Here is a 21,935-nt window from a genome sequence, read left to right on the forward strand (position 1 = left end):
TGGTGTGGTCGAAAACCTGACTGGAAGGCATCAAAACTGTTGTTTAGCAATAAGAAAAGATTGAGTTGTTGAAAAACCACTTTTTCTATGATTTTACTTAAAAATGGAAGGTTTGATATTGGCCTATAGTTGCTCATTAGTGTCGTGTCTATATTGTTCTTTTTTAGGAGTGGCTTGATGACTGCAGTTTTCAGGGCCTGTGGAAAGATACCTGAGAGCAGAGATGTGTTTACAATCTGTAGAAGATCAGAAGCCAAACACTTCGAAACATTTTTGAAAACACCCGTTGGTAGAATATCAAGGCAACAGGAGGAGGTTTTCAGATGTTGTATAATGTCCTCCAGGTTTTTAAGGTTGATCGTATGAAATTGTGTCATGTTGGAATTTGTTTTGCGTGCATACTGTGACAACACATATCCTGTACTTGATATGGAGGCACTGACTGTTTGTCTAATTTTCTGAATTTTGTCTGTGAAGAAGGAGGCAAAGTCGTTGCAAGCCTTGGTAGACAAGTTCAGATGCTACCGGTACTGGAGGGTTTGTTAATCTATCAACAGTAGCAAACAAAGCACGTGAATTATTATTGTTTCTGGCGATAATGTCAGAGAAAAGGACCGTCTTGCATTTCTTAGTTCCAGATTATCAATGCAAAGTCTCTCTTTATAAGTGTTATAATGGACCTGGAGATTAGATTTTCGCCAACTGCGCGTTCAGCTTTCGACACTCTCTTTTCTGTTCTCACACCTATACAATTTCTCCATGGAGATCTTTTCTTACCAGAGACAGTTTTGACCTTAGTGGGAGCAATAGCATCAATAACATTCGTAATTTTACAGTTGAAATTATCTACCAGCTCAGTGACTGAGGCCCCAGTGAGGGTTGGTGTAGCGGAGAAAAGCTGAATGAATGATTCACTGGTGTTTTCAGTGATATACCGTTTTCTGATTAACTTTGTTTGAACACTTTTGGGCACAGAGATAGTGCTGTTAAAGAAAACACAGGAATGATCAGATAGAGCAACATCAGTCACCACAACCTTGGGAATGTTCAGACCCTTGGAGATAATCAAGTCCAGAGTGTGCCCCTTATTGTGCGTGGGCTGTGTCACATGCTGAGTCAGTCCATAGCTCTCAAAAACACAACACAGTTCTTTGGTCCCTCGGTCCTGGGGGTTGTCAACATGAATGTTAAAATCACCAGCAATAATTACACGGTCAAAGTTAATACAGATTTTTAGATTATTTAGGTGGCCTGTAGATATTTAGAAGTAGAGCTTGAGGGGAGGATCTTAGCTGAAGAGCCCCATATTCAAAAGAAGCAAATTTTCCGTAAGATATTTGCGTACATTGGAATGAGTCATTAAACAAAATGGCGACTCCACCTCCTTTCTTATTCACTCTATTCTCACTCATAAAACTAAAGTTAGGGGGGGCTGACTCAATGAGAACAGCAGCACTGTTATTATGGTCCAACCAGGTTTCAGTTAAAAACATAAAATCAAGATTGTTCTTGATAATGAAATCATTGATTAAAAATGATTTTCCTGCCAAAGATCTAACGTTTAGTAGGGCTAGTGTTAGTGCGTTTTCATTTTTTGGGACAGACTGTGGCTGACGAGGAATGGATGCTAAATTTGCAAAGTTTGCAGTTACGTGCGTTATTATCGCCATTCTTTTTCTATTACCTATCACAACATAAATTGTGGAAGAACCTAATACGCAGGGCCCAGGCTTGTCTTGGAAAGAGTCATGAGTGCTACTATGCATGCAGCCTGGACCCGGCCCATATCAGTTAATGCTTACTGCATTTTGCACACAAGCATCCTTATCAGTTTGGGGAGAAGGAGTTAGCTGCCGTCCTTGAGGGGGCAGAGGTGCCTGGCGTTTTACGATGGGAGAAGGAAGGGGGGCATACTTGGTTCCAGCATTTACCAGCTGCTTCATCTGGTCAGTGAACTCCAACATGGGGATGGGGGAAAGAGGGGAGAGCGACATATCCTTAAAGAGGTCCTCATAGCTGTCGTGGTTTGTCACAGGGGCTTGAGGAGTGTTGCACGGAGTGAGAAAGGGTGTTGAGATTTCTCATCTCCGGTCTTTGGTCTCCCATGGTCAAATCTTTGCTCAGGTGGGGGCTGTGGTGGCTCACGGACTGCCGCTTTGTTGTTGTGTTTCCTCTTGTTTTTGGTTCATCTTGTCTCGTGCCCTTGGCCAAGGGAGCAGATGTGTAGCGCAAAGTAAAGTGGGCTAGAGGTGAACAGCTTTACTCCTGGCTTGTTAAGGAATAGTCCATCTGCTTTAAAAGATGTCTGCAGCCCCAGAAAATGTTAAAATTGTCAATGAACTGCAGAGAATGGTTGGTACATGCATTTGAAAGCCATCTGTTCAGTGCCAACAGTCTGCACACCTTTGCGTTTAGGGAGTTGACTGCGTTCAGCAGATTCATAAAGTCACGATTCAGCACTTCAGACTCTTGCTTTACAACATCATTTGACCCTATATGCAGTATAATGTTCTTCACAGTTGGGTGTGCTGCTATGATATCCTGGATTCTTTGGGCCAAATCAGAGACCATGTCTTTGGGAAAACAGAGTATTTTGGTGTTTTTACTGCTTTTATATCTTTCACAGCAGTGTCACCCACAATCAGAGTTTGGGGCCCAGTCGTTAGCTTTTTCCTGTAGCTTTTACTTTTAGAATTGCTCTCAGTCCTTACACCTGCTGTGTGACGATGAGACGTAATCCAGGTTATGTCCAGGGTCCTGCAGCAGAGGAGCAAATCTGTTCTTCACCTGCACACTCAGGTGTTGGGGAGGCATTTTGTTGCTGATTTTCCCTTTTGCAGTTGTCCACGGCTGTGTCCTACTAAGTATAGGGGTTGAAGAGGCACTCTGCCTAGGTGGTAATGCAGGCCAGCCGGTCATATCACAAATCTCAGGGCGCTGTGCTCTGCCCGTTAGTCGTCCTCCCTTTTCCCAGGAAAATGATTTACTCTTAGGCTTTGCACCAAAAGAGTTCCAGGGAGGACTGCCACTTGTTGATTTATTATCCGTTCCACAGCCCTCTTGTTTCTTTGTGGTCTTGCTGGTGCTAGTTAGCCGTGTGTTAGCATGCTTTTGTCCATTGTTTTGGGTCACTGGTAAAGTGGTGTCATTTCCACATGATCCGTTCCCTTCCAGGTTTACTTCTAACCGGTAAATTTTGGTTTCCAGAACTGCAATCTTCTGCAGGAGCTTGTAGTAGTCCTCTATGGAGACGGGTGGCATCTTGCTGCTAATTAGCTTTAGCTACAGTCACTTTAGGACAGGCTTGAGCTATTGGTAGGCCTCGGTCACGCAGAAAAATGTTCAAATATGACAATAGCCTACTATGTCTACAAAAAAATGTATAGTCCAGTGATTTATAAGTATCCAAGAGCCGCTGCTCATAGTTTCTCTCAGAGGAAAAGCAAGATTATCAGCAGAAATATGCAAGCAGAAGCAGGAGCAAGCAGTAGAGCGTCTGCACTGTAAGAAGCAGGAAGGGAAAGTGTACAAGCGAGTGACATATTGACAATTGTCCGGAAGTGTGCCAACAAAAAATCAAATGATTATACTGATATGAATATGGCATTGATAAAGCAAATTATAGATGTAATTATTGAGCCTTTTACCTATATCTGTAATTTGTCATTTATTTCAGGGATATTTCCAGATTGTATGAAAATAGCCAAAGTAATTCCATTGTTTAAAAAAGGAAATAAATCTGAAATTCTGGAGAAGTTATTTGTGATTAGACTGAATAAATTTATAAATTAATTTAAGATTTTAAGTAATAGCCAATATGGGTTTCGTCCTGATCACTCAACTGCTACAGCAATTATGGAACTAACTGAAGAAATCACCAATGCTATAGATAAAAAGCACTATTTAGTAAGTATCTTTGTGGATCTTCAAAAAGCGTTTGATACGCTGGACCACAAGATATTGTTGCATAAATTATATAAATACGGTATCAGAGGTGTGGCACACCAATGGGTTACCAGTTATTTAAAAAACAGAAGTCAGTTTGTTGAAATTGACAATATAAAATCTAAAAATTGTAATATAACTTGCAGGGTACCACAAGGATCGGTCTTAGGACCTATACTTTTTCTATTGTATGTAAATGATATTGTGTCTGTGTCACAGTTACTTAGGTGCATTCTGTTCGCGGACGATACCACTTTATTTTATTCAGGAAAAAATATAAAAGATGTCCTACAAATTGTAGAGAATGAATTTCAGAAAATTATGAAGTGGTTCAATGCTAATAGATTGTCCCTAAATATCAGCAAAACTAAATTTATGATATTTTGTAGTAAAGGGAAGTATGTTGAAACGTCATTGTTTACTAATGGATTAGAAATTGAAAGGGCACATGCGATTAAGTTTCTAGGTATTATGATTGACAAACATTTGACATGGAAATCACATATTGATAATATCAAAGTAAAGGTATCCCAAATAACAGCTGTGCTGTATAGAGTTAAAGATTCTCTAAATAAGAATGCATTGTTTTTGTTGTACAATTCATTGATTGTTCCATATCTGACTTATTGCATTAAAGTGTGGGGAAGTGCCTGCAAAATATACATTAATCCAATTATACTTTTACAGAAAAGAGCGATTAGAGTTATCAGTGGAAGTGGATACAGAGATCCAACTAATCCTTTATTTATACAACTAAAAACACGGAAATTTAATGAATTAGTAGAATATAACCTTCTAAAAACCATGTACAAAGCCCATCTGGAAAGTTTACCAAATAATTTGCAAAATAGATTCTCCAAGAGGAAAAGTAGATATGAACTAAAAGGTACTGAGGTTTTTACAAAACCTAGGTTCCAATCGGCTGTAAAGGAAAAATGTGTCACAATCAAAGGAGTCAGTTTGTGGAACGGTCTTGATTGTAGAATTAAAACTTCAAAGTCCATCTATGTGTTTAAGAAGTGTGTTAAATTATCAATGTTGCAGAAATATAATACTGCGGAGTAGCAGATCAAATTTATTGATGTATTTTGTGTTGATGTCTTAGAAAACGAGACGGCTGTATGAGACAGCTCAAAAGACCTGGAACTGTAAATGATTTTGTGTTGATAAGGGGCAGACATTATAAGTTTTACTTCTTTCTGCTCCTTTTAATTCATGTTAAATGCTGTTGTTGCATTTGTTTTTAAATGAATGAAATAAATAATTAAATAAAAAAAATAAATAAAAAAAAAAACAGTACAAGTATACTTACAGGTATTCCAGGGTACGGGATGAAGGAGACCACTGGTTCTCCTGGAAATCCCTTCAGTCCTAGAAAACCCTGCAGAACGAAACACAGTTAGCAGTGGTGAATATAAGACTGTGGTTGCCTGGTTTCTTTGTGTAATAAGGGTGCAAGATATATCGGCTCAATATCGTTATCGCAATATATCGAAAGTGTCGAAATAAGTATGCAATATTTTGATTATTTTGTGTAGCGCTGCGTCCCGTCCGTTGGCTGCTGTGGGGCTTAGTTAGGTTTGATTTAGAGCTCGCTTGAAACGCTGTAATGATCATGTTTCATTGGCCAGTTACCGTGCCACTGGCACGTTAGTGCACATCAGTGCACGGATCCGCTACATGACAAACCCTATGGAGCGTACCACATGACAAACCCAATGGAGCGTACCATCTGACATGTGTGCGTATTTCAACAGAGTGAAGAAATTGAGACAACAAAACGGAACGAATCAGAGAAGAGAAAGAAAAGCTGTGTCCTGTTCTCTTTATTTATATATTTTATACTGTCCAACCAGTAGAACATGTCCTGTTCTGTAGACATGGTCCTTATTTATATATTTTATAATGTCCAACTAGTAGAACATGTCCTGTTCTGTATACATGGTCCTTATTTATATATTTTATACTGTATATATTCAAAAAACAAAAATCATTTAAATATGCAATAATTAAGATCAGTGTATATGATGGAATCCTGGCATTAGAATGTACCAGAAGTCACCAAATTTGGGCTATTGATATATGATTAGGAAATTAGGGCTATGCCCCTGATAACCTCAAACCCGTTACGCACAAACAGATGTGCACTTATTGTTGTGGAATTATTGTGCAAAGTCTCCGAAAAGCCACTGGAGTTTCAGGCTGGATTACAGAGCTTCTGGAAGGACTCCGGTCACACAGGAGACCCTTCTGGAAAGAGCCTTGTGTTAGCGTTCACGCTCAACGATCAGAGTGATGCTAGCTCAAAGGGACGTAGAGATACTGAACATAACCTAACATGGTTTATAGATTATGGATTTATTGTATGAAGACACCGACGAAAAGGCAGACGATCGCATCCATGTTTAAGGATGTTTATTAAAGGTGTTTAACTCTAAAGTCTGACGAGTTTTTGTTCTAAAATCAACACAAATTCCCACAGAGACTTGTGGATTAACAATAAGAACTATTAATCATTATGTCTAAAAGCTGAAGCTAAAACCTAAATAATTCTAACATTTAGTGGTTGTTATTGAGTGATCTGGCACTGACCGGATCTCCATCAGGTCCAGGTCTTCCAGGATACCCAGGCTCTCCTCTCTCTCCTCTGGTTCCGTTACATCCGTCCAGACCTGGAAAACCAGGACCGCCGGCCGGACCCGGGTGACCCTGAACACACAAGCACACATGCACACAGTCCTATCACAACGCCTGGGCCAATCAGAGCAGCGGAAGAGGCCGAGAGGGTGGGGCTTCTTACCGGGACTCCTTCCAAACCGGGAAAACCAGGAACGCCAACACTTCCCTGAAACAACAAACGGCGTGAAACTGAAGTTGAGTCACACACAGCAAGGCCTGCGATTGGTCAGACAAACGTCAACTAACTCAAACTAAACTTGGATCATTTTAACAGCGAAAAACAGATCGGAACCATCGTGTTTATTCACCGAGTCTCCTTTCAGTCCTCGAGGTCCCGTCGGCCCCTCGTCTCCTTGGTGGCCCTTCTCCCCCGAGGGCCCCTGGGGGCCCGGGAAGCCCGGGGGCCCCTGAGGGCCCTGCCGCCCCAGAGGACCGGGAGCGCCCTGCAGAACAGACATAACACTGTTAAGAGCCAGAGTAGAGGGCTGCTCGATTATGGAAATAAAAAATCATTATCACGATTAAAGTGCCCATAGTATGAAAAAAAAAATCACTTTTCAGTCCTTCCAGAAACATGCAGAGTTTTTTGTGATTGTTGTGGGGCAAAAATCCTTGATTATGCGGCACGTTTTCTTAAAAACTGCGATGGAGTCTTGTCCAAAAAATGTCAAGACGCATGTGCTTTTGCATGTCTTTTGGCTCACAGAAGAATATTACTTGATTGGAAGTAAAGTAAACCACCCTTAGTTTCACTATGGCTTAGTGATGTGATGCTATTTTTAAAACTGGAGAAAATTTAATATTTTCTTAGAGGTTCCACAAAACGTTTTTATTCTGTGTGGACCCCAATGATTTCTTATTTTGAAAAGAATGCAACTCTTCCCCCAAACTAAAAATAATTAAAAATAATTATTGATATCAAAAGACCTGTATACATTGGATCGGATGGGGTAATCCGACACATTTGGCTAACAATGTTGTCAACTATTTTCTCACTGTTTGCAACATAAGAACTTTTCAGGTCTGGACCCTTTTTTCTGTTCAGTGGGTGGGTTGTGGGAAAGTGGAAAAAACTGTAACAACAAGGAGCATTGTTAGACTTGTTCTGTATGTGATGCATCACTCTGTTCTTCCTTCAATAAAAATATATTTTAAAAAAATTTAAAAAACTGCGATGGAATATGCTATATATGATATTTATGCAATTTTATGCGATGAAATTGCGGGAACTTGCAAAAAATGCAGTTTGATGAAAAAGAGAGAAAAAAAAGTGATTCCCCCCTGTTCTGAGTGAGATACAGTTTCTGAATGTGTCCTGCCTTCAGTTTTTTCAACAATTCAACAAGGTGTGGCAGGACATATATGAAGCATTTTAAATTTAATGGCTAAGAAATAAGAACTAGGTATGGTGACTGAGAGCTGGAAACCAAGTGGGTGTGTGGGTGGATTTATGTCAAAATGTGGAGTAGAAGAATACTGATACCGGTAGGAAATGTATCCTGTTGGAAGTATGAAATGACACAGTATGCTGATATATGTATTGCTTCTTGATGGAAATAATAAAAATAATTGAATCAAAAGAAAGAATCAATGAAGGATGGAAAAAGAGAAGGAAGGGAAAAAGACAGAATGTAAGGAGGGTAAGGAGGGAAGAAAAGTAGGATAGGAAAGGACAGTAGGATGGAAAAAAGGAGGCAAGGGTGAAAAAGGGGGAAGGAAGGAAAGGAGACAGAAGAAAGGACGTACGCAGGGAAGGAAGGAAGGATTCAGTTTCCTGTCCCAGAGGAGAGAAGAAACTAGAAAATATTCACATTTAACGAGCCGACATCACACTAGTTTGCCTGTTTTTAACAGTGAAATGAAGCTGTGCTAAGCTAAACGCTAAAGCAGGGGTCTCCAACAAGCGGCTCGAGAGAGAGAGCAGGTGATGACCCCGATATTAAAAGTGAGGTAGCTGACTTTGTGGGCCAATGGCAAAGGCACGATCACTTCCCGCTGCCTCAAGATAGCAATACTCCCAGAATGCACCTGAACACAGCTCCTTGTAAGACCAGCACGCCCAGAATGCACCTGAACACACCTCCCTGTAAGACCAGCACGCCCAGAATGCACCTGAACACACCTCCCTGTAAGACCAGCACGCCCAGAATGCACCTGAACACACCTCCCTGTAAGACCAGCACGCCCAGAATGCACCTGAACACACCTCCCTGTAAGACCAGCACGCCCAGAATGCACCTGAACACACCTCCCAGTAAGACCAGCACGCCCAGAATGCACCTGAACACACCTCCCTGTAAGACCAGCACGCCCAGAATGCACCTGAACACACCTCCCAGTAAGACCAGCACGCCCAGAATGCACCTGAACACACCTCCCAGTAAGACCAGCACGCCCAGAATGCACCTGAACACACCTCCCAGTAAGACCAGCACGCCCAGAATGCACCTGAACACACCTCCCAGTAAGACCAGCACGCCCAGAATGCACCTGAACACACCTCCCAGTAAGACCAGCACGCCCAGAATGCACCTGAACACACCTCCCAGTAAGACCAGCACGCCCAGAATGCACCTGAACGCATCGTCCCTGTTAGACCGAGCACGCCCAGAATGCACCTGAACACACCTCCCTGTAAGACCAGCACGCCCAGAATGCACCTGAACACACCTCCCTGTAAGACCAGCACGCCCAGAATGCACCTGAACGCACGTCCCTGTAAGACCAGCACGCCCAGAATGCACCTGAACACACCTCCCAGTAAGACCAGCACGCCCAGAATGCACCTGAACACACCTCCCAGTAAGACCAGCACGCCCAGAATGCACCTGAACACACCTCCCAGTAAGACCAGTACCCCCATGGGCTACAGATGGCTGCAGATCCATTTGTTATTTTAACGACGTGGGCGCTGGACGGGAAACTGACATCTGCGTCGGTCTTAAACTAGCAAAGACACTTGGGTCGGGCTTTGCGCTGCGCCAGGTGTGACATAGGACCATACCTGCCAACACTCCCTTTGTCCCGGTTTCTCCCGTTTTTTAGCCCTATCTCCCGGTTTGTTATTTCTACCGTAATTTGCAGCACGGCCCAAACTCCTTTATCAATAATCGGACCAATATATTGTCTAATGTTGACCAGTTGACCAGATCTTGTAGGAAACGCATCCTATTCCACCATATAGAATATTCAACCTGTCTGTCACCTCAACCTGGCAACCTATAACCCTCAACCTGGCAACCTATAACCCTTAACTAACCTGGCAACCTATAACCCTCAACCTGGCAACCTATAACCCTTAACTAACCTGGCAACCTATAACCCTCAACCTGGTAACCTATAACCCTCAATCTGGCAACCTCTAACGCTCAACCTGGCGATTTCTAACCCTCAACCTGGCACCCTCTAACCCTCAACATGGCAACCTGTAACCCTCAACCTGGCAACCTCTAACCCTCAACCTGGCAACCTGTAACCCTCAACCTGGCAACCTATAACCCTCAACATGGCAACCTGTAACCCTCAACATGGCACCCTCTAACCCTCAACCTGGCAACCTATAACCCTCAACCTGGACAACAACACAGCGGCACCATCGCGCAGAAGAGTCACATAAGGGCACACAGGATTTCATCCTTCATCATGAAAAAAGAGACAGAGGCAGAAAACGTGAAGCAAACTGAACTTACAGCACACTTAAAAGTACCCCCCCCCCATGTGTGTTCTGTAAATCAATGTAAGCAAAGTGATGCAAGTAGCTCTCGGCCACTTCCCTTATTTTAAAGTAGCCCTTAGATGAAGAAAGGTTGGTATGTCCCTTCATACTTCTCCAGTTTGAACGGTTGTTTTTTCTTCATTCAGAACACGAGACAAAATAAGAGTTTACCTGCAAAAAGCAACGTGCAAAATAATCTGTTTTTTCCTCCATTATTTTAATTAATTGTTATACTTAGGAGCCAAAATCATAATCACGATTCAAATTCCGCTTCATTGCGCAACCCTTATCCGCTGGTTTAGAGCTTTTTCTGACCCTCATTATCCGTTTATTCTATTCAATTTAATTTATAGTGTCGAATCATAACAGGATCTCTCAGGACCCTCTACGGATAGAGTGGGTCTAGACCACACTCTACCATTTACAGAGAGCAACAGTGGCGAGGAAAAACTCCCTTTAACTTCTTGGTGAATATACAGATGTTGTCTGTGACATGCAATGTTGTTATCTGACCACAGGGGGGCACTGTGACACAACAACAACAACAACACACACACACACACACACACACACACACACACAGTGTGTTTGAACAGCAGCTCAGACAGTCAGGATGTTAAATCAGTTGGAATGTGCCTTTAAATCAGCAGACATCAGATTAGACTGAAACACACACACACATACACACATTAACACACACATTCACACACATTAACACACACATTCACACACACACATTAACATACAGATTCACGCACGCACACACACACACACACACACACCGATGGTGGCGATGCTGCCATAAGGAGCCACTTGGGATGAACCTTTTGGCGGCTAAATGTAACCGTAAAGACCGCTGAACTTAACGGTCACGTGACCTTAATTCATATCACACAAACCCGTTCATGAGAATATACTTCTGAATGTCCTCACACCTGCTCAGGTATAAGTTATCGTGTGTTAGAAACCCTTTATCAGCTGATACACACGTTTTAAAATCTATCAGCTCAAAGATAAACTGATCAACGGTCAAAATGATCAATATCAACCTGCTGATTTCTCTGGTTCTGTCTGTGTGTGTGAGTGTATGTGTGTGTGTGTGAGAGAATCAGTGATGTGAAGTGTAAGTGTGTGTGTGTGTGTGTGTGTGTGTGTGTGTGTGTGTGTGATGAGATGTGACAGCTGTGATCTCTGTTAGTCCGCTCTCTGTCCGTCTTTCTCTGAAAGCACTGAGCTGTGAAATCACTGAGACAGACGCCTTCCCACAATCCTCTCTGCCCTGTCTGCTGCCCCCAGCTGTACAAACACACACACACACACACACACACACACGCACGCACACACACACTGGAGGTCAGTTGATGTTTGTGGTCTGGACGACAGATACATGTTGTTTACCTGATCAGCTGACGCTTGTTGTGCCGTTTGATTGGCTCCTGAATCACGTGATGCAGAACATTACAGAAGTTCTTTAGCGCAGCGACACAAACACGCGCGTAAACATCTGGACCAAAAACACCTCCCGGACCGTGCGTCAACGCAGGTCGCAGTGCCTCGCCTCGGTGCATCTGAAACGGCTTTCGTGCTTCTTGCGGGCGCCGCGTGGTGGTCATCGCACACGGTCAACGCCACGCAGGTCCACAGAGCCGGGCCGCCGACAAAATAACGCCAACATGTTCCTGTTTACATGTTGTGATTTGTATAGTCACAGCGTAGGGCTGCTCGATTATGGAAAAAAATATAATCACGATTATTTCGGTCAATATTGAAATCACGATAATTTACCACGATTGCTCGTTGACTTCTGGAAAGATGTTGCAGTTATTGAACTTAAAAAACACAGTGGAAAAAGTTACATAAATCAACAGTAAAAAACACAACTGTGATCTTTGCCTTAATACTTTTCCTATTTAAACTTTATTTTTTCATTCAGAACACGAGAGAAAATAAGAGTTTACTGTAAAACGTAATGAGCTAAATAATTATTTTTAGTTTTTGTGATAATTGGGAGCAGAACTCATCATCACGATTACATTTCGATTAATTGCACAGCCCTATCACAGCTTGTACAAACAACAAGGTCACATGACACACAGCCATCTTTTAACTGTTATTTGTACACACTGTGACTCTACAAATCACAACATGGAAACAGGAACATGTTGGCGTTATCTTGTCACTTATTGGGAGCTGTAGGCTAGATGGAGCCGGTTACCTCCAGGATCTGTGCTAAGCTAGGCTAGATGGAGCCGGGTTACCTCCAGGATCTATGCTAAGCTAGGCTAGATGGAGCCGGTTACCTCCAGGATCTGTGCTAAGCTAGGCTAGATGGAGCCGGTTACCTCCAGGATCTATGCTAAGCTAGGCTAGATGGAGCCGGTTACCTGCAGGATCTGTGCTAAGCTAGGCTAGATGGAGCCGGTTACCTCCAGGATCTGTGCTAAGCTAGGCTAGATGGAGCCGGTTACCTCCAGGATCTGTGCTAAGCTAGACTAGATGGAGCCGGTTACCTCCAGGATCTGTGCTAAGCTAGGCTAGATGGAGCCGGTCACCTCCAGGATCTGTGCTAAGCTAGGCTAGATGGAGCCGGTTACCTCCAGGATCTGTGCTAAGCTAGGCTAGATGGAGCCAGTTACCTCCAGGATCTGTGCTAAGCTAGGCTAGATGGAGCCGGTTACCTCCAGGATCTGTGCTAAGCTAGACTAGATGGAGCAGGTTACCTCCAGGATCTGTGCTAAGCTAGGCTAGATGGAGCAGGTTACCTCCAGGATCTGTGCTAAGCTAGGCTAGATGGAGCATGTTACCTCCAGGATCTGTGCTAAGCTAGGCTAGATGGAGCCGGTTACCTCCAGGATCTGTGCTAAGCTAGACTAGATGGAGCCGGTTACCTCCAGGATCTGTGCTGAGCTAGGCTAGATGGAGCCGGTTACCTCCAGGATCTGTGCTAAGCTAGGCTAGCGGAGATGAGAAGGGTGTGTATGGACTTATCTATCTCTGGGGGATACGGGGGAATAAGACAAAGTCCCAGTAAGTCGGCGTGTTCCTTTAACTTTTAATAAAATAAATAATGATTTCATAACGATATGTTGTCATGCAATCGATTCATCGAGAAAAGTTCTTCCGTACAGAAACAGTGCATAGGATCTAAGTTGGTTAGCAACAGACAGACTCTCTGTCTGTCTTTCTGTGTGTGTGTGTGTGTGTGTGTGTGTGTGTGCATGGGTGCGTGGAATCTGCTGACTCACTTTAAGGTAAACAGCTTCTAATTTAAAACAACACACTCCTCCATCGGGCAGCTCATTAATACATTGTGTGTGCGTGTGTGTGCGTGTGTGTGTGTGTGTGTGTGTGTGCGTGTGTGTGTGCGTGCGGTTTACAATCCGACAGTGAAGGTGTCACAGGTCTGCTAACAGAAGAAGCCGTCTGTCTGCAGCTGTGACGATTTGATTGGCTGCTGCGTGTGTGTGTGTGTCTGTGTGTGATTGTGAGTGGGCGGAGTCTCACCCTCGCTCCTTTGGCTGGGAAACACTGACAGGTGGAGCAGTCGCGACCGGCGCACGGCTCCGTCAGATCGCCCTGGAAACCAGCAGAAAACACAAACAGCGTTACATCATTGCATCATCAGCATAGAGGGTCACCAACAGCTACTTCAATGTGTTTAGACCCAACAGAGCTCAACAGTGAGCAGCCCTGTTTTAACGTGCAGCGCCTGGCGCAGGTGTGTTTAGGGCGCCTAGTCCTAAAGGGTTGTACTTAGTGTCTTCATTAATCAGAAGTGTGTTTTGTGGGCGTAACATGCAATCAACCAATCAGAGCTCATCTCCCATTCCCTTTAAAAGCCAGGCGCGTTTGGACCTTGGAGCATTGCTGTTATGATGGAGGATTTGCACCGTAATATTTTTATTTGTAATCTTCTGCATGTGTGTGTGCTGCTGTGTGTCCCTGTGTGTGTAACAAGCATAGTGTGTGCGCGCTGTGCACGAGCCTAGGAGCATTTTACTAATGCTCTGTTAAAATAACAATGAAATGCTGAGTTATTGACTTTAGACCAGGTTTTTGATGGTCAATGGTGCGATCACTTCCCGCTACCTCAAGATAGCAATACTCCCAGAATGCACCTGAACACACCTCCCTGTATGACCAGCACGCCCAGAATGCAGCTGAACACACCTCCCTGTAAGACCAGCACGCCCAGAATGCACCTGAACACACCTCCCTGTAAGACCAGCATGCCCGTGGGCCACAGATGGGAGCAGGTGCATTTGCTGTTTAAACGACGCGGGCGCTGGACGGTCTTAAACTAGCAAAGACACTTGCGTTGAGTGATGCGCAGCGCTGCGCCGGGCGCAAGATAGGGTCAATATGTATTTTTCTTTTGATGTTTTTGTCACTTTTTTCAAGTTTTTTTACATTTCTTTCTGACGTTTTTCAAAGTTCTTTTACCAATTTTTCTTTACGTGCTATAAAATTCTATAAAACACCCAAATTCAATGAAAGTAGTGAACTGATCATGTATTTAACTTGTGAAGAGTGTTGTAGGGAACCATCCACGTTATTTGTTTTAAAATTTGGTTGAAAGAAATTGAAAATGGGTCAGATTTGACCCTGAGGACACCAGGACAGTTAAAAAAAGGTTGATTTCATGGTTTTTTGTGACTTATTTGGTGCTCTTTCCAATGTTTTTGGAGTTTTTTTCCTTGAACTTGTCTTAAAGATAGTCACGTGGACTCCCGGCGCCACCTTGCATTTGCCTATCCTGCCCATGGACCGGGCCGGCCCGGTCCATGGGCAGTGTGTTTGGTGTTTGTGGGTGTATTTTCTCCAGCAGAATGTTTTGTATTTTACGGTGTATTCTCTGTGTGCAGACAGTGAGGAATGTAAACAGAGACAGACAAGCATCTCTGAGATTCTCAGGAAGCAGACAGCTGACTGTGTGTGTGTGTGTGTGTATGTGTGTGTGTGTGTGTGTGTGTCAGATAACGTCAGTGACAATCATGCATCCATTTCTACTGATCCACACACTCTTTGAACAGTCTGAATGAGCACAGATGTTCATCAGATATGAATCAAACCATCAGATCTTCAAACTCAACTTCAACAATGAAACGCCGACTGCTGCAGCTGAGCCATAACACATGTTTTTCATGTAAACTGTATAATAAAGCATGTACGTTTGCTCATTTTCTTTTTCAACCTGGAGCCTAGTTTTCAGTGTTTTTGTGTCTAAGTGACTGATAGGAACAACAATCTTTGAAATCGGTCCCGTATTAAGCGAGAAACTAGCTGGTATGTAACGTTAAAGTCAATAAAATGTCAGTTTGCATCCACTAAAAGTTCTGTGTTTTGCCGCTGACAGGCTCAGATTATTATTCTAAGAGTCTGACAACATTATGGGATGGATCCCTACAGAGATAGACCTTTTAGTTAAAGAGTAAGATCCTTTTAGTTTAACATGAAACAGCCCTGAAATCACCATCACCAAACTCCACCAGACTCCATGTAAATAATCAGGACTTTTAGCGTGTATAGAGCCAGCATATTTCCACCAGACTCCATGTAAATAATCAGGACTTTTATCATCGTAAAACACACTTCATTCAAAGTGGACAGAAACTAAATAAAACTACCAAAAGACGTCTTGGTTCAGCTTTCCACTGTTCCAACAATCACCACTCTGGTTTGGTTGAAATAAACCCTTAATTCACCCATTTACATGTCATGGAGATATGCTGGCTCTATACACGCTAAAAGTCCTGATTATTTACATGGAGTCTGGTGGAGATATGCTGGCTCTATACACGCTAAAAGTCCTGATTATTTACATGGAGTCTGGTGGAGATATGCTGGCTCTATACACACTAAAAGTCCTGATTATTTACATGGAGTCTGGTGGAGATATGCTGGCTCTATACACACTAAAAGTCCTGATTATTTACATGGAGTTTGGTGGAGATATGCTGGCTCTATACACGCTAAAAGTCCTGATTATTTACATGGAGTCTGGTGGAGATATGCTGGCTCTATACACGCTAAAAGTCCTGATTATTTACATGGAGTCTGGTGGAGATATGCTGGCTCTATACACGCTAAAAGTCCTGATTATTTACATGGAGTCTGGTGGAGATATGCTGGCTCTATACACGCTAAAAGTCCTGATTATTTACATGGAGTCTGGTGGAGATATGCTGGCTCTATACACGCTAAAAGTACTGATTATTTACATGGAGTCTGGTGGAGATATGCTGGCTCTATACACGCTAAAAGTCCTGATTATTTACATGGAGTCTGGTGGAGATATGCTGGCTCTATACACGCTAAAAGTACTGATTATTTACATGGAGTCTGGTGGGGTTTGGTGATGGTGAAAAAAAGCAACTTTTAGTGGACGCAAACTGATGGTTCTCGCTTAATACTGAACCAATTTCAAAGATCTTTGTTCACATCTGTCATTTACACAAATGCATGGGAACATAGGGTCCAGGTTGAAAACTAAAGAGGTATTTGAGTTCATCTTGCTGTGGGCGTACGTCAGACACAACAACTGAGGTGCCGCTGTCCGACAGGACCCCCCCCCGTCCCCCTTCACATGTCCCACACCGAGCGTCCCTGTTGGTACACTGTGTTTTTTTTTCTCTGTGGGCCCCAGACGGCGAGTTTGTTGTAGCAGCCACATTCCTGCAGCGTTGTGTAAACCAGGTTAGCAGTCAGGCGTGGCTATCAGCGGCAGGAATGTGGCTATCGCTCTATCTGCTGTCACGACTCTGCCCTGGACGTCTCTGCACTCGCAACCGTCCTCCCTTTCGTCCTCCATCTTCACTCCATCGGGCGCTCCCACTATCATCCAGCCGTCCTCCCATCATCCCTCCATCTGGGACACTGATTGGCTGGGCAGATAGCGGAGCAGCTGATTGGCCCACGGACTGAACCTGGCGACCTCAACAGGGGACGGAGAGACTGAAGAGAAAACGTTGCATCCTGTGTTCATCCCTGACACATTCGAGGCTGTTCGCCCCCCAAAAAAACGGCCCCATAGGTCGTTTGTTTCCAGCTGTGGGTTCTGCGATCTGTGCTACCTGCACGATCCGACATGCGCAAGATGTTCGCGCACGCGCAGATGATAATGCTGTTTACGACACTGCACGATCTGCTCCACGCTTGCGCACCTTTGCACCGCGGGAATTTCATTTATTCATTTCACAGCGCTCGCAAAAGGGGGAGTGTGGAGGAAACTGAAGGTGTGCAGTAACAGAAAGACTCAGGCCGTGTCTAATTCTGCATACTTCCGTCAGTCCACTGCTAACGGTCACTGACCACTTACTGAGGTAGTGCCCTACGATGGTTAGTATTGTCCCAAAATGAACACTGAGTGAACACAGTTACCGGAAATGATGAGCGGTCGGCTCGGCTCGCCGCCTCTCAAAAAATCTGACAATAATCTATTAAACTGACCTTTTGTCGATCAAAAAAACCGACAGATTCAGCAACTGCACGGCCTATTTCTCGCTCAAAATGTTTTCAGAAACACGTTTCGGTGAACTATTTTAGTAGAATATGAGATGGGATTCTGAACGAGCCACCCATTACTCTCTGTTGTGAAATCCGGGAGAAACCAGACCCACGTGAGGCGTTCGTCCAATCAGCTGCCGGTCGACATCCCTGATCCCTCCCCTCTTTCTGCAGTCCTATATAGTATTGATTTTGGCTTTTTGAATTGAGACATTTGAATATAGTGCTCACTGCTCATATGCCTACATGTACAGTGCCTTGCGAAAGTATTCGGCCCCCTTGAACGTTTCGACCTTTTGCCACATTTCAGGCCTCAAACATAAAGATATAAAACTGTAATTTTTTGTGAAGAATCAACAACAAGTGGGTCCCAATTATGAAGTGGAACGAAATTCATTGGCTATTTCAAACTTTTTTAACAAATAAAAAACTGAAAAAGTGGGCGTGCAAAATTATTCAGCCCCTTTACTTTCAGTGCAGCAAACTCTCTCCAGAAGTTCAGTGAGGATCTCTGAATGATCCAATGTTGACCTAAATGACTAATGATGATAAATAGAATCCAGCTGTGTGTAATCAAGTCTCGTATAAATGCACCTGCTCTGTGATAGTCTCAGAGGTCCGTGTAAAGCGCAGAGAGCATCATGAAGAACAAGGAACACACCAGGCAGGTCCGAGATACTGTTGTGGAGAAGTTTAAAGCCGGATTTGGATACAAAAAGATTTCCCAAGCTTTAAACATCCCAAGGAGCACTGTGCAAGCGATAATATTGAAATGGAAGGAGTATCAGACCACTACAAATCTACGAAGACCCGGCCATCCCTCTAAACTTTCAGCTCATACAATGAGAAGACTGATCAGAGATGCAGCCAAGAGGCCCATGATCACTCTGGATGAACTGCAGAGATCTACAGCTGAGGTGGGAGACTCTGTCCATAGGACAACAATCAGTCGTATACTGCACAAATCTGGCCTTTAAGAGTGGCAAGAAGAAAGCCATTTCTTAAAGATATCCATAAAAAGTGTCGTTTAAAGTTTGCCAAAAGCCACCTGGGAGACACACCAAACATGTGGAAGAAGGTGCTGTGGTCAGATGAAACCAAAATCGAACTTTTTGGCAACAATGCAAAACGTTATGTTTGGCGTAAAAGCAACACAGCTCATCACCCTGAACACACCATCCCCACTGTCAAACATGGTGGTGGCAGCATCATGGTTTGGGCCTGCTTTTCTTCAGCAGGGACAGGGAAGATGGTTAAAATTGATGGGAAGATGGATGGAGCCAAATACAGGACCATTCTGGAAGAAAACCTGATGGAGTCTGCAAAAGACCTGAGACTGGGACGGAGATTTGTCTTCCAACAAGACAATGATCCAAAACATAAAGCAAAATCTACAATGGAATGGTTCACAAATAAATATATCCAGGTGTTAGAATGGCCAAGTCAAAGTCCAGACCTGAATCCAATCAAGAATCTGTGGAAAGAACTGAAAACTGCTGTTCACAAACGCTCTCCATCCAACCTCACTGAGCTTGAGCTGTTTTGCAAGGAGGAATGGGCAAAAATGTCAGTCTCTCGATGTGCAAAACTGATAGAGACATACCCCAAGCCACTTACAGCTGTAATCGCAGCAAAAGGTGGCGCTACAAAGTATTAACTTAAGGGGGCTGAATAATTTTGCACGCCCAATATTTCAGTTTTTTATTTGTTTAAAAGGTTTGAAATATCCAATAAATTTTGTTCCACTTCATGATTGTGTCCCACTTGTTGTTGATTCTTCACAAAAAAATACAGTTTTATATCTTTATGTTTGAGGCCTGAAATGTGGCAAAAGGTCGAAAAGTTCAAGGGGGCCGAATACTTTCGCAAGGCACTGTATGTAGTTGGACAAGTTAGTAAATTACATTTGAGATATTTTTTCCAGGGGGGGGCCTTTGAGGTATAGTGCCCAGGGCCACCACATTGTCTTAATACGGGCCTGATTTCTGGTAAAAGTGTCTTAACACAAGTCTTCATTTTGGGACAATACCTTTTTGGGTTTTCGGCTGAATCCTGAATCCCCTGGTTGAGATTGTGCTGACTCCTCCTCCCATCCTCAGTCCATGAACCCAGTAAACACATGAATGAAGTAAACAGGGACTGTCCTTCCTTTGCCGTACCTGAAGTTGCTGCATTCTGGCTGCTGTCTGGAGATTCCTTCATGAACAACTCGTATTCTTTCGGATGTTTCGTACCAGATGATGTAACAGCGGCCATGTTGTGTATAGTTTAGGGTCTTCGCCACCACCAGACCAATCAGCATTGAACAGATTGAACATGTAGCTGGACTTGAATGTCCTTCTTTTGACTGGAAGTACTGCCAAACAACTTTCCATGTGCAGCCCCCCCCCTCACTCTGACATCTCTCCATTAGTACATGTAGAGGTACCGAGCATGTGTGTGTAATTCAGGCCTTTGTGTAATGTGTGTAATAACAACAGAGTGAAAACACTGTAATTTCCCCTTGCAGGATTAATAAAGTATACATTATTATTTGTATTGTTATTATTATTATTTTATTATTATAATAATAATTATTATTTTAATTTTTTTTTTTTTTTATTATTATTATTATTATTATTATTATTATTATTATTATTACATTCTGTTTTATTCCCTCGCTCCTGCCTCGAAACAAGTGGGAAGTGGAACTACTAATAACATTCAGCCTCGGTATCAGGTTTGTCTCTGCTCTCCTCTGATTGGACAGGGATCACAGAGGAGAGAGGAGAGAGAGAGAGAGGAGAGAGCAGAGAGCATCGAGGAGAGAGGAGAGAGCAGAAAGCATCGAGGAGAGAGCATCAAGGAGAGAGGAGAGAGAGGAGAGGGTAGAAAGGAGAGAGAGGAGAGGAGAGAGGAGAGAGGAGAGAGGAGAGAGGAGAGAGGACAGAGGAGAGAGGAGAGAGGAGAGAGCATCGAGGAGAGAGGAGAGAGGAGAGAGGATCGAGGAGAGAGGAGGGAGGAGGGAGGAGGGAGGAGGGAGGAGAGAGGAGAGAGCATCGAGGAGAGAGCATCAAGGAGGGAGGAGGGAGGAGGGAGGAGGGAGGAGGGGGGAGGGAGGAGGAGGGGGGGGAAGGAGAGAGAGGAGAGGGGGGGGGAGGGAGGGAGGGGGGAGGAGAGGGGGGGGGGGGGGGGGGGGGGGGGGGGGGGGAGGGGGGAGGGGGGGGGGGGGAGGAGAGGGGGGAGAGGAGGAGAGGAGTGAGAGGAAGGAGAGAGGAGAGGGGAGAGAGGAGAGAGGAGGAGGGAGGAGGGAGGAGGGAGGAGAGAGGATAGAGGAGACAGGAGAGAGCATCGAGCATCGAGGAGAGAGGAGTGGTCACCTGTAGTCTACTACTGGACCTGACCTGAAGACACAAGTTTTCTAGGCGGGGACGCCATCAGACGAGAGGACGTGACACGGGAGGCTCCAGGCAGCTAGAGGAGACCCCACCTATCTACAGCTAGAGGAGACCTCACCTATCTACAGCTAAAGGAGACCCCACCTATCTACAGCTAGGGGAGACCCCACCTATCTACAGCTAGAGGAGACCTCACCTATCTACAGCTAGAGGAGACCCCACCTATCTACAGCTAGAGGAGACCCCACCTATCTACAGCTAGAGGAGACCTCACCTATCTACAGCTAGGAGAGACCCCACCTATCTACAGCTAGAGGAGACCCCACCTATCTACAGCTAGAGGAGACCCCACCTATCTACAGCTAGAGGAGACCTCACCTATCTACAGCTAGGAGAGACCCCACCTATCTACAGCTAGAGGAGACCCCACCTATCTACAGCTAGAGGAGACTCCACCTATCTACAGCTAGGGGAGACCCCACCTATCTACAGCTAAAGGAGACCCCACCTATCTACAGCTAGAGGAGACCCCACCTATCTACAGCTAGGGGAGACCCCACCTATCTACAGCTAGAGGAGACCCCACCTATCTACAGCTAGGGGAGACCCACCTATCTACAGCTAGGGGAGACCCCAACCATCTACAGCTAGAGGAGACTCCACCTATCTACAGCTAGGGGAGACCCCACCTATCTACAGCTAAAGGAGACCCC

At 44.2% G+C, this 21,935-nt stretch overlaps 1 protein-coding gene across 1 annotated transcript in view; it reads right to left on the reverse strand.

Annotated features, from left to right (window-relative positions):
- The window catches only part of col4a4 (collagen, type IV, alpha 4), an 80,838-nt gene that overhangs the window by 51,516 nt on the left and 7,387 nt on the right, over positions 1-21,935 (reverse strand). Inside the window, exons 4-8 of the mRNA XM_039788062.1 lie at positions 13,844-13,915; positions 6,933-7,067; positions 6,746-6,790; positions 6,538-6,654; positions 5,258-5,326 (exon numbers count right to left, since the gene is read on the reverse strand). Coding sequence (XP_039643996.1) covers positions 5,258-5,326; positions 6,538-6,654; positions 6,746-6,790; positions 6,933-7,067; positions 13,844-13,915 — 438 coding nt within the window. The remainder of the gene's footprint in view (positions 1-5,257; positions 5,327-6,537; positions 6,655-6,745; positions 6,791-6,932; positions 7,068-13,843; positions 13,916-21,935) is intronic.

Source organism: Perca fluviatilis, chromosome 2, assembly GCF_010015445.1.
Source record: "Perca fluviatilis chromosome 2, GENO_Pfluv_1.0, whole genome shotgun sequence".
Classification (NCBI taxonomy): Eukaryota; Metazoa; Chordata; class Actinopteri; order Perciformes; family Percidae; genus Perca; species Perca fluviatilis.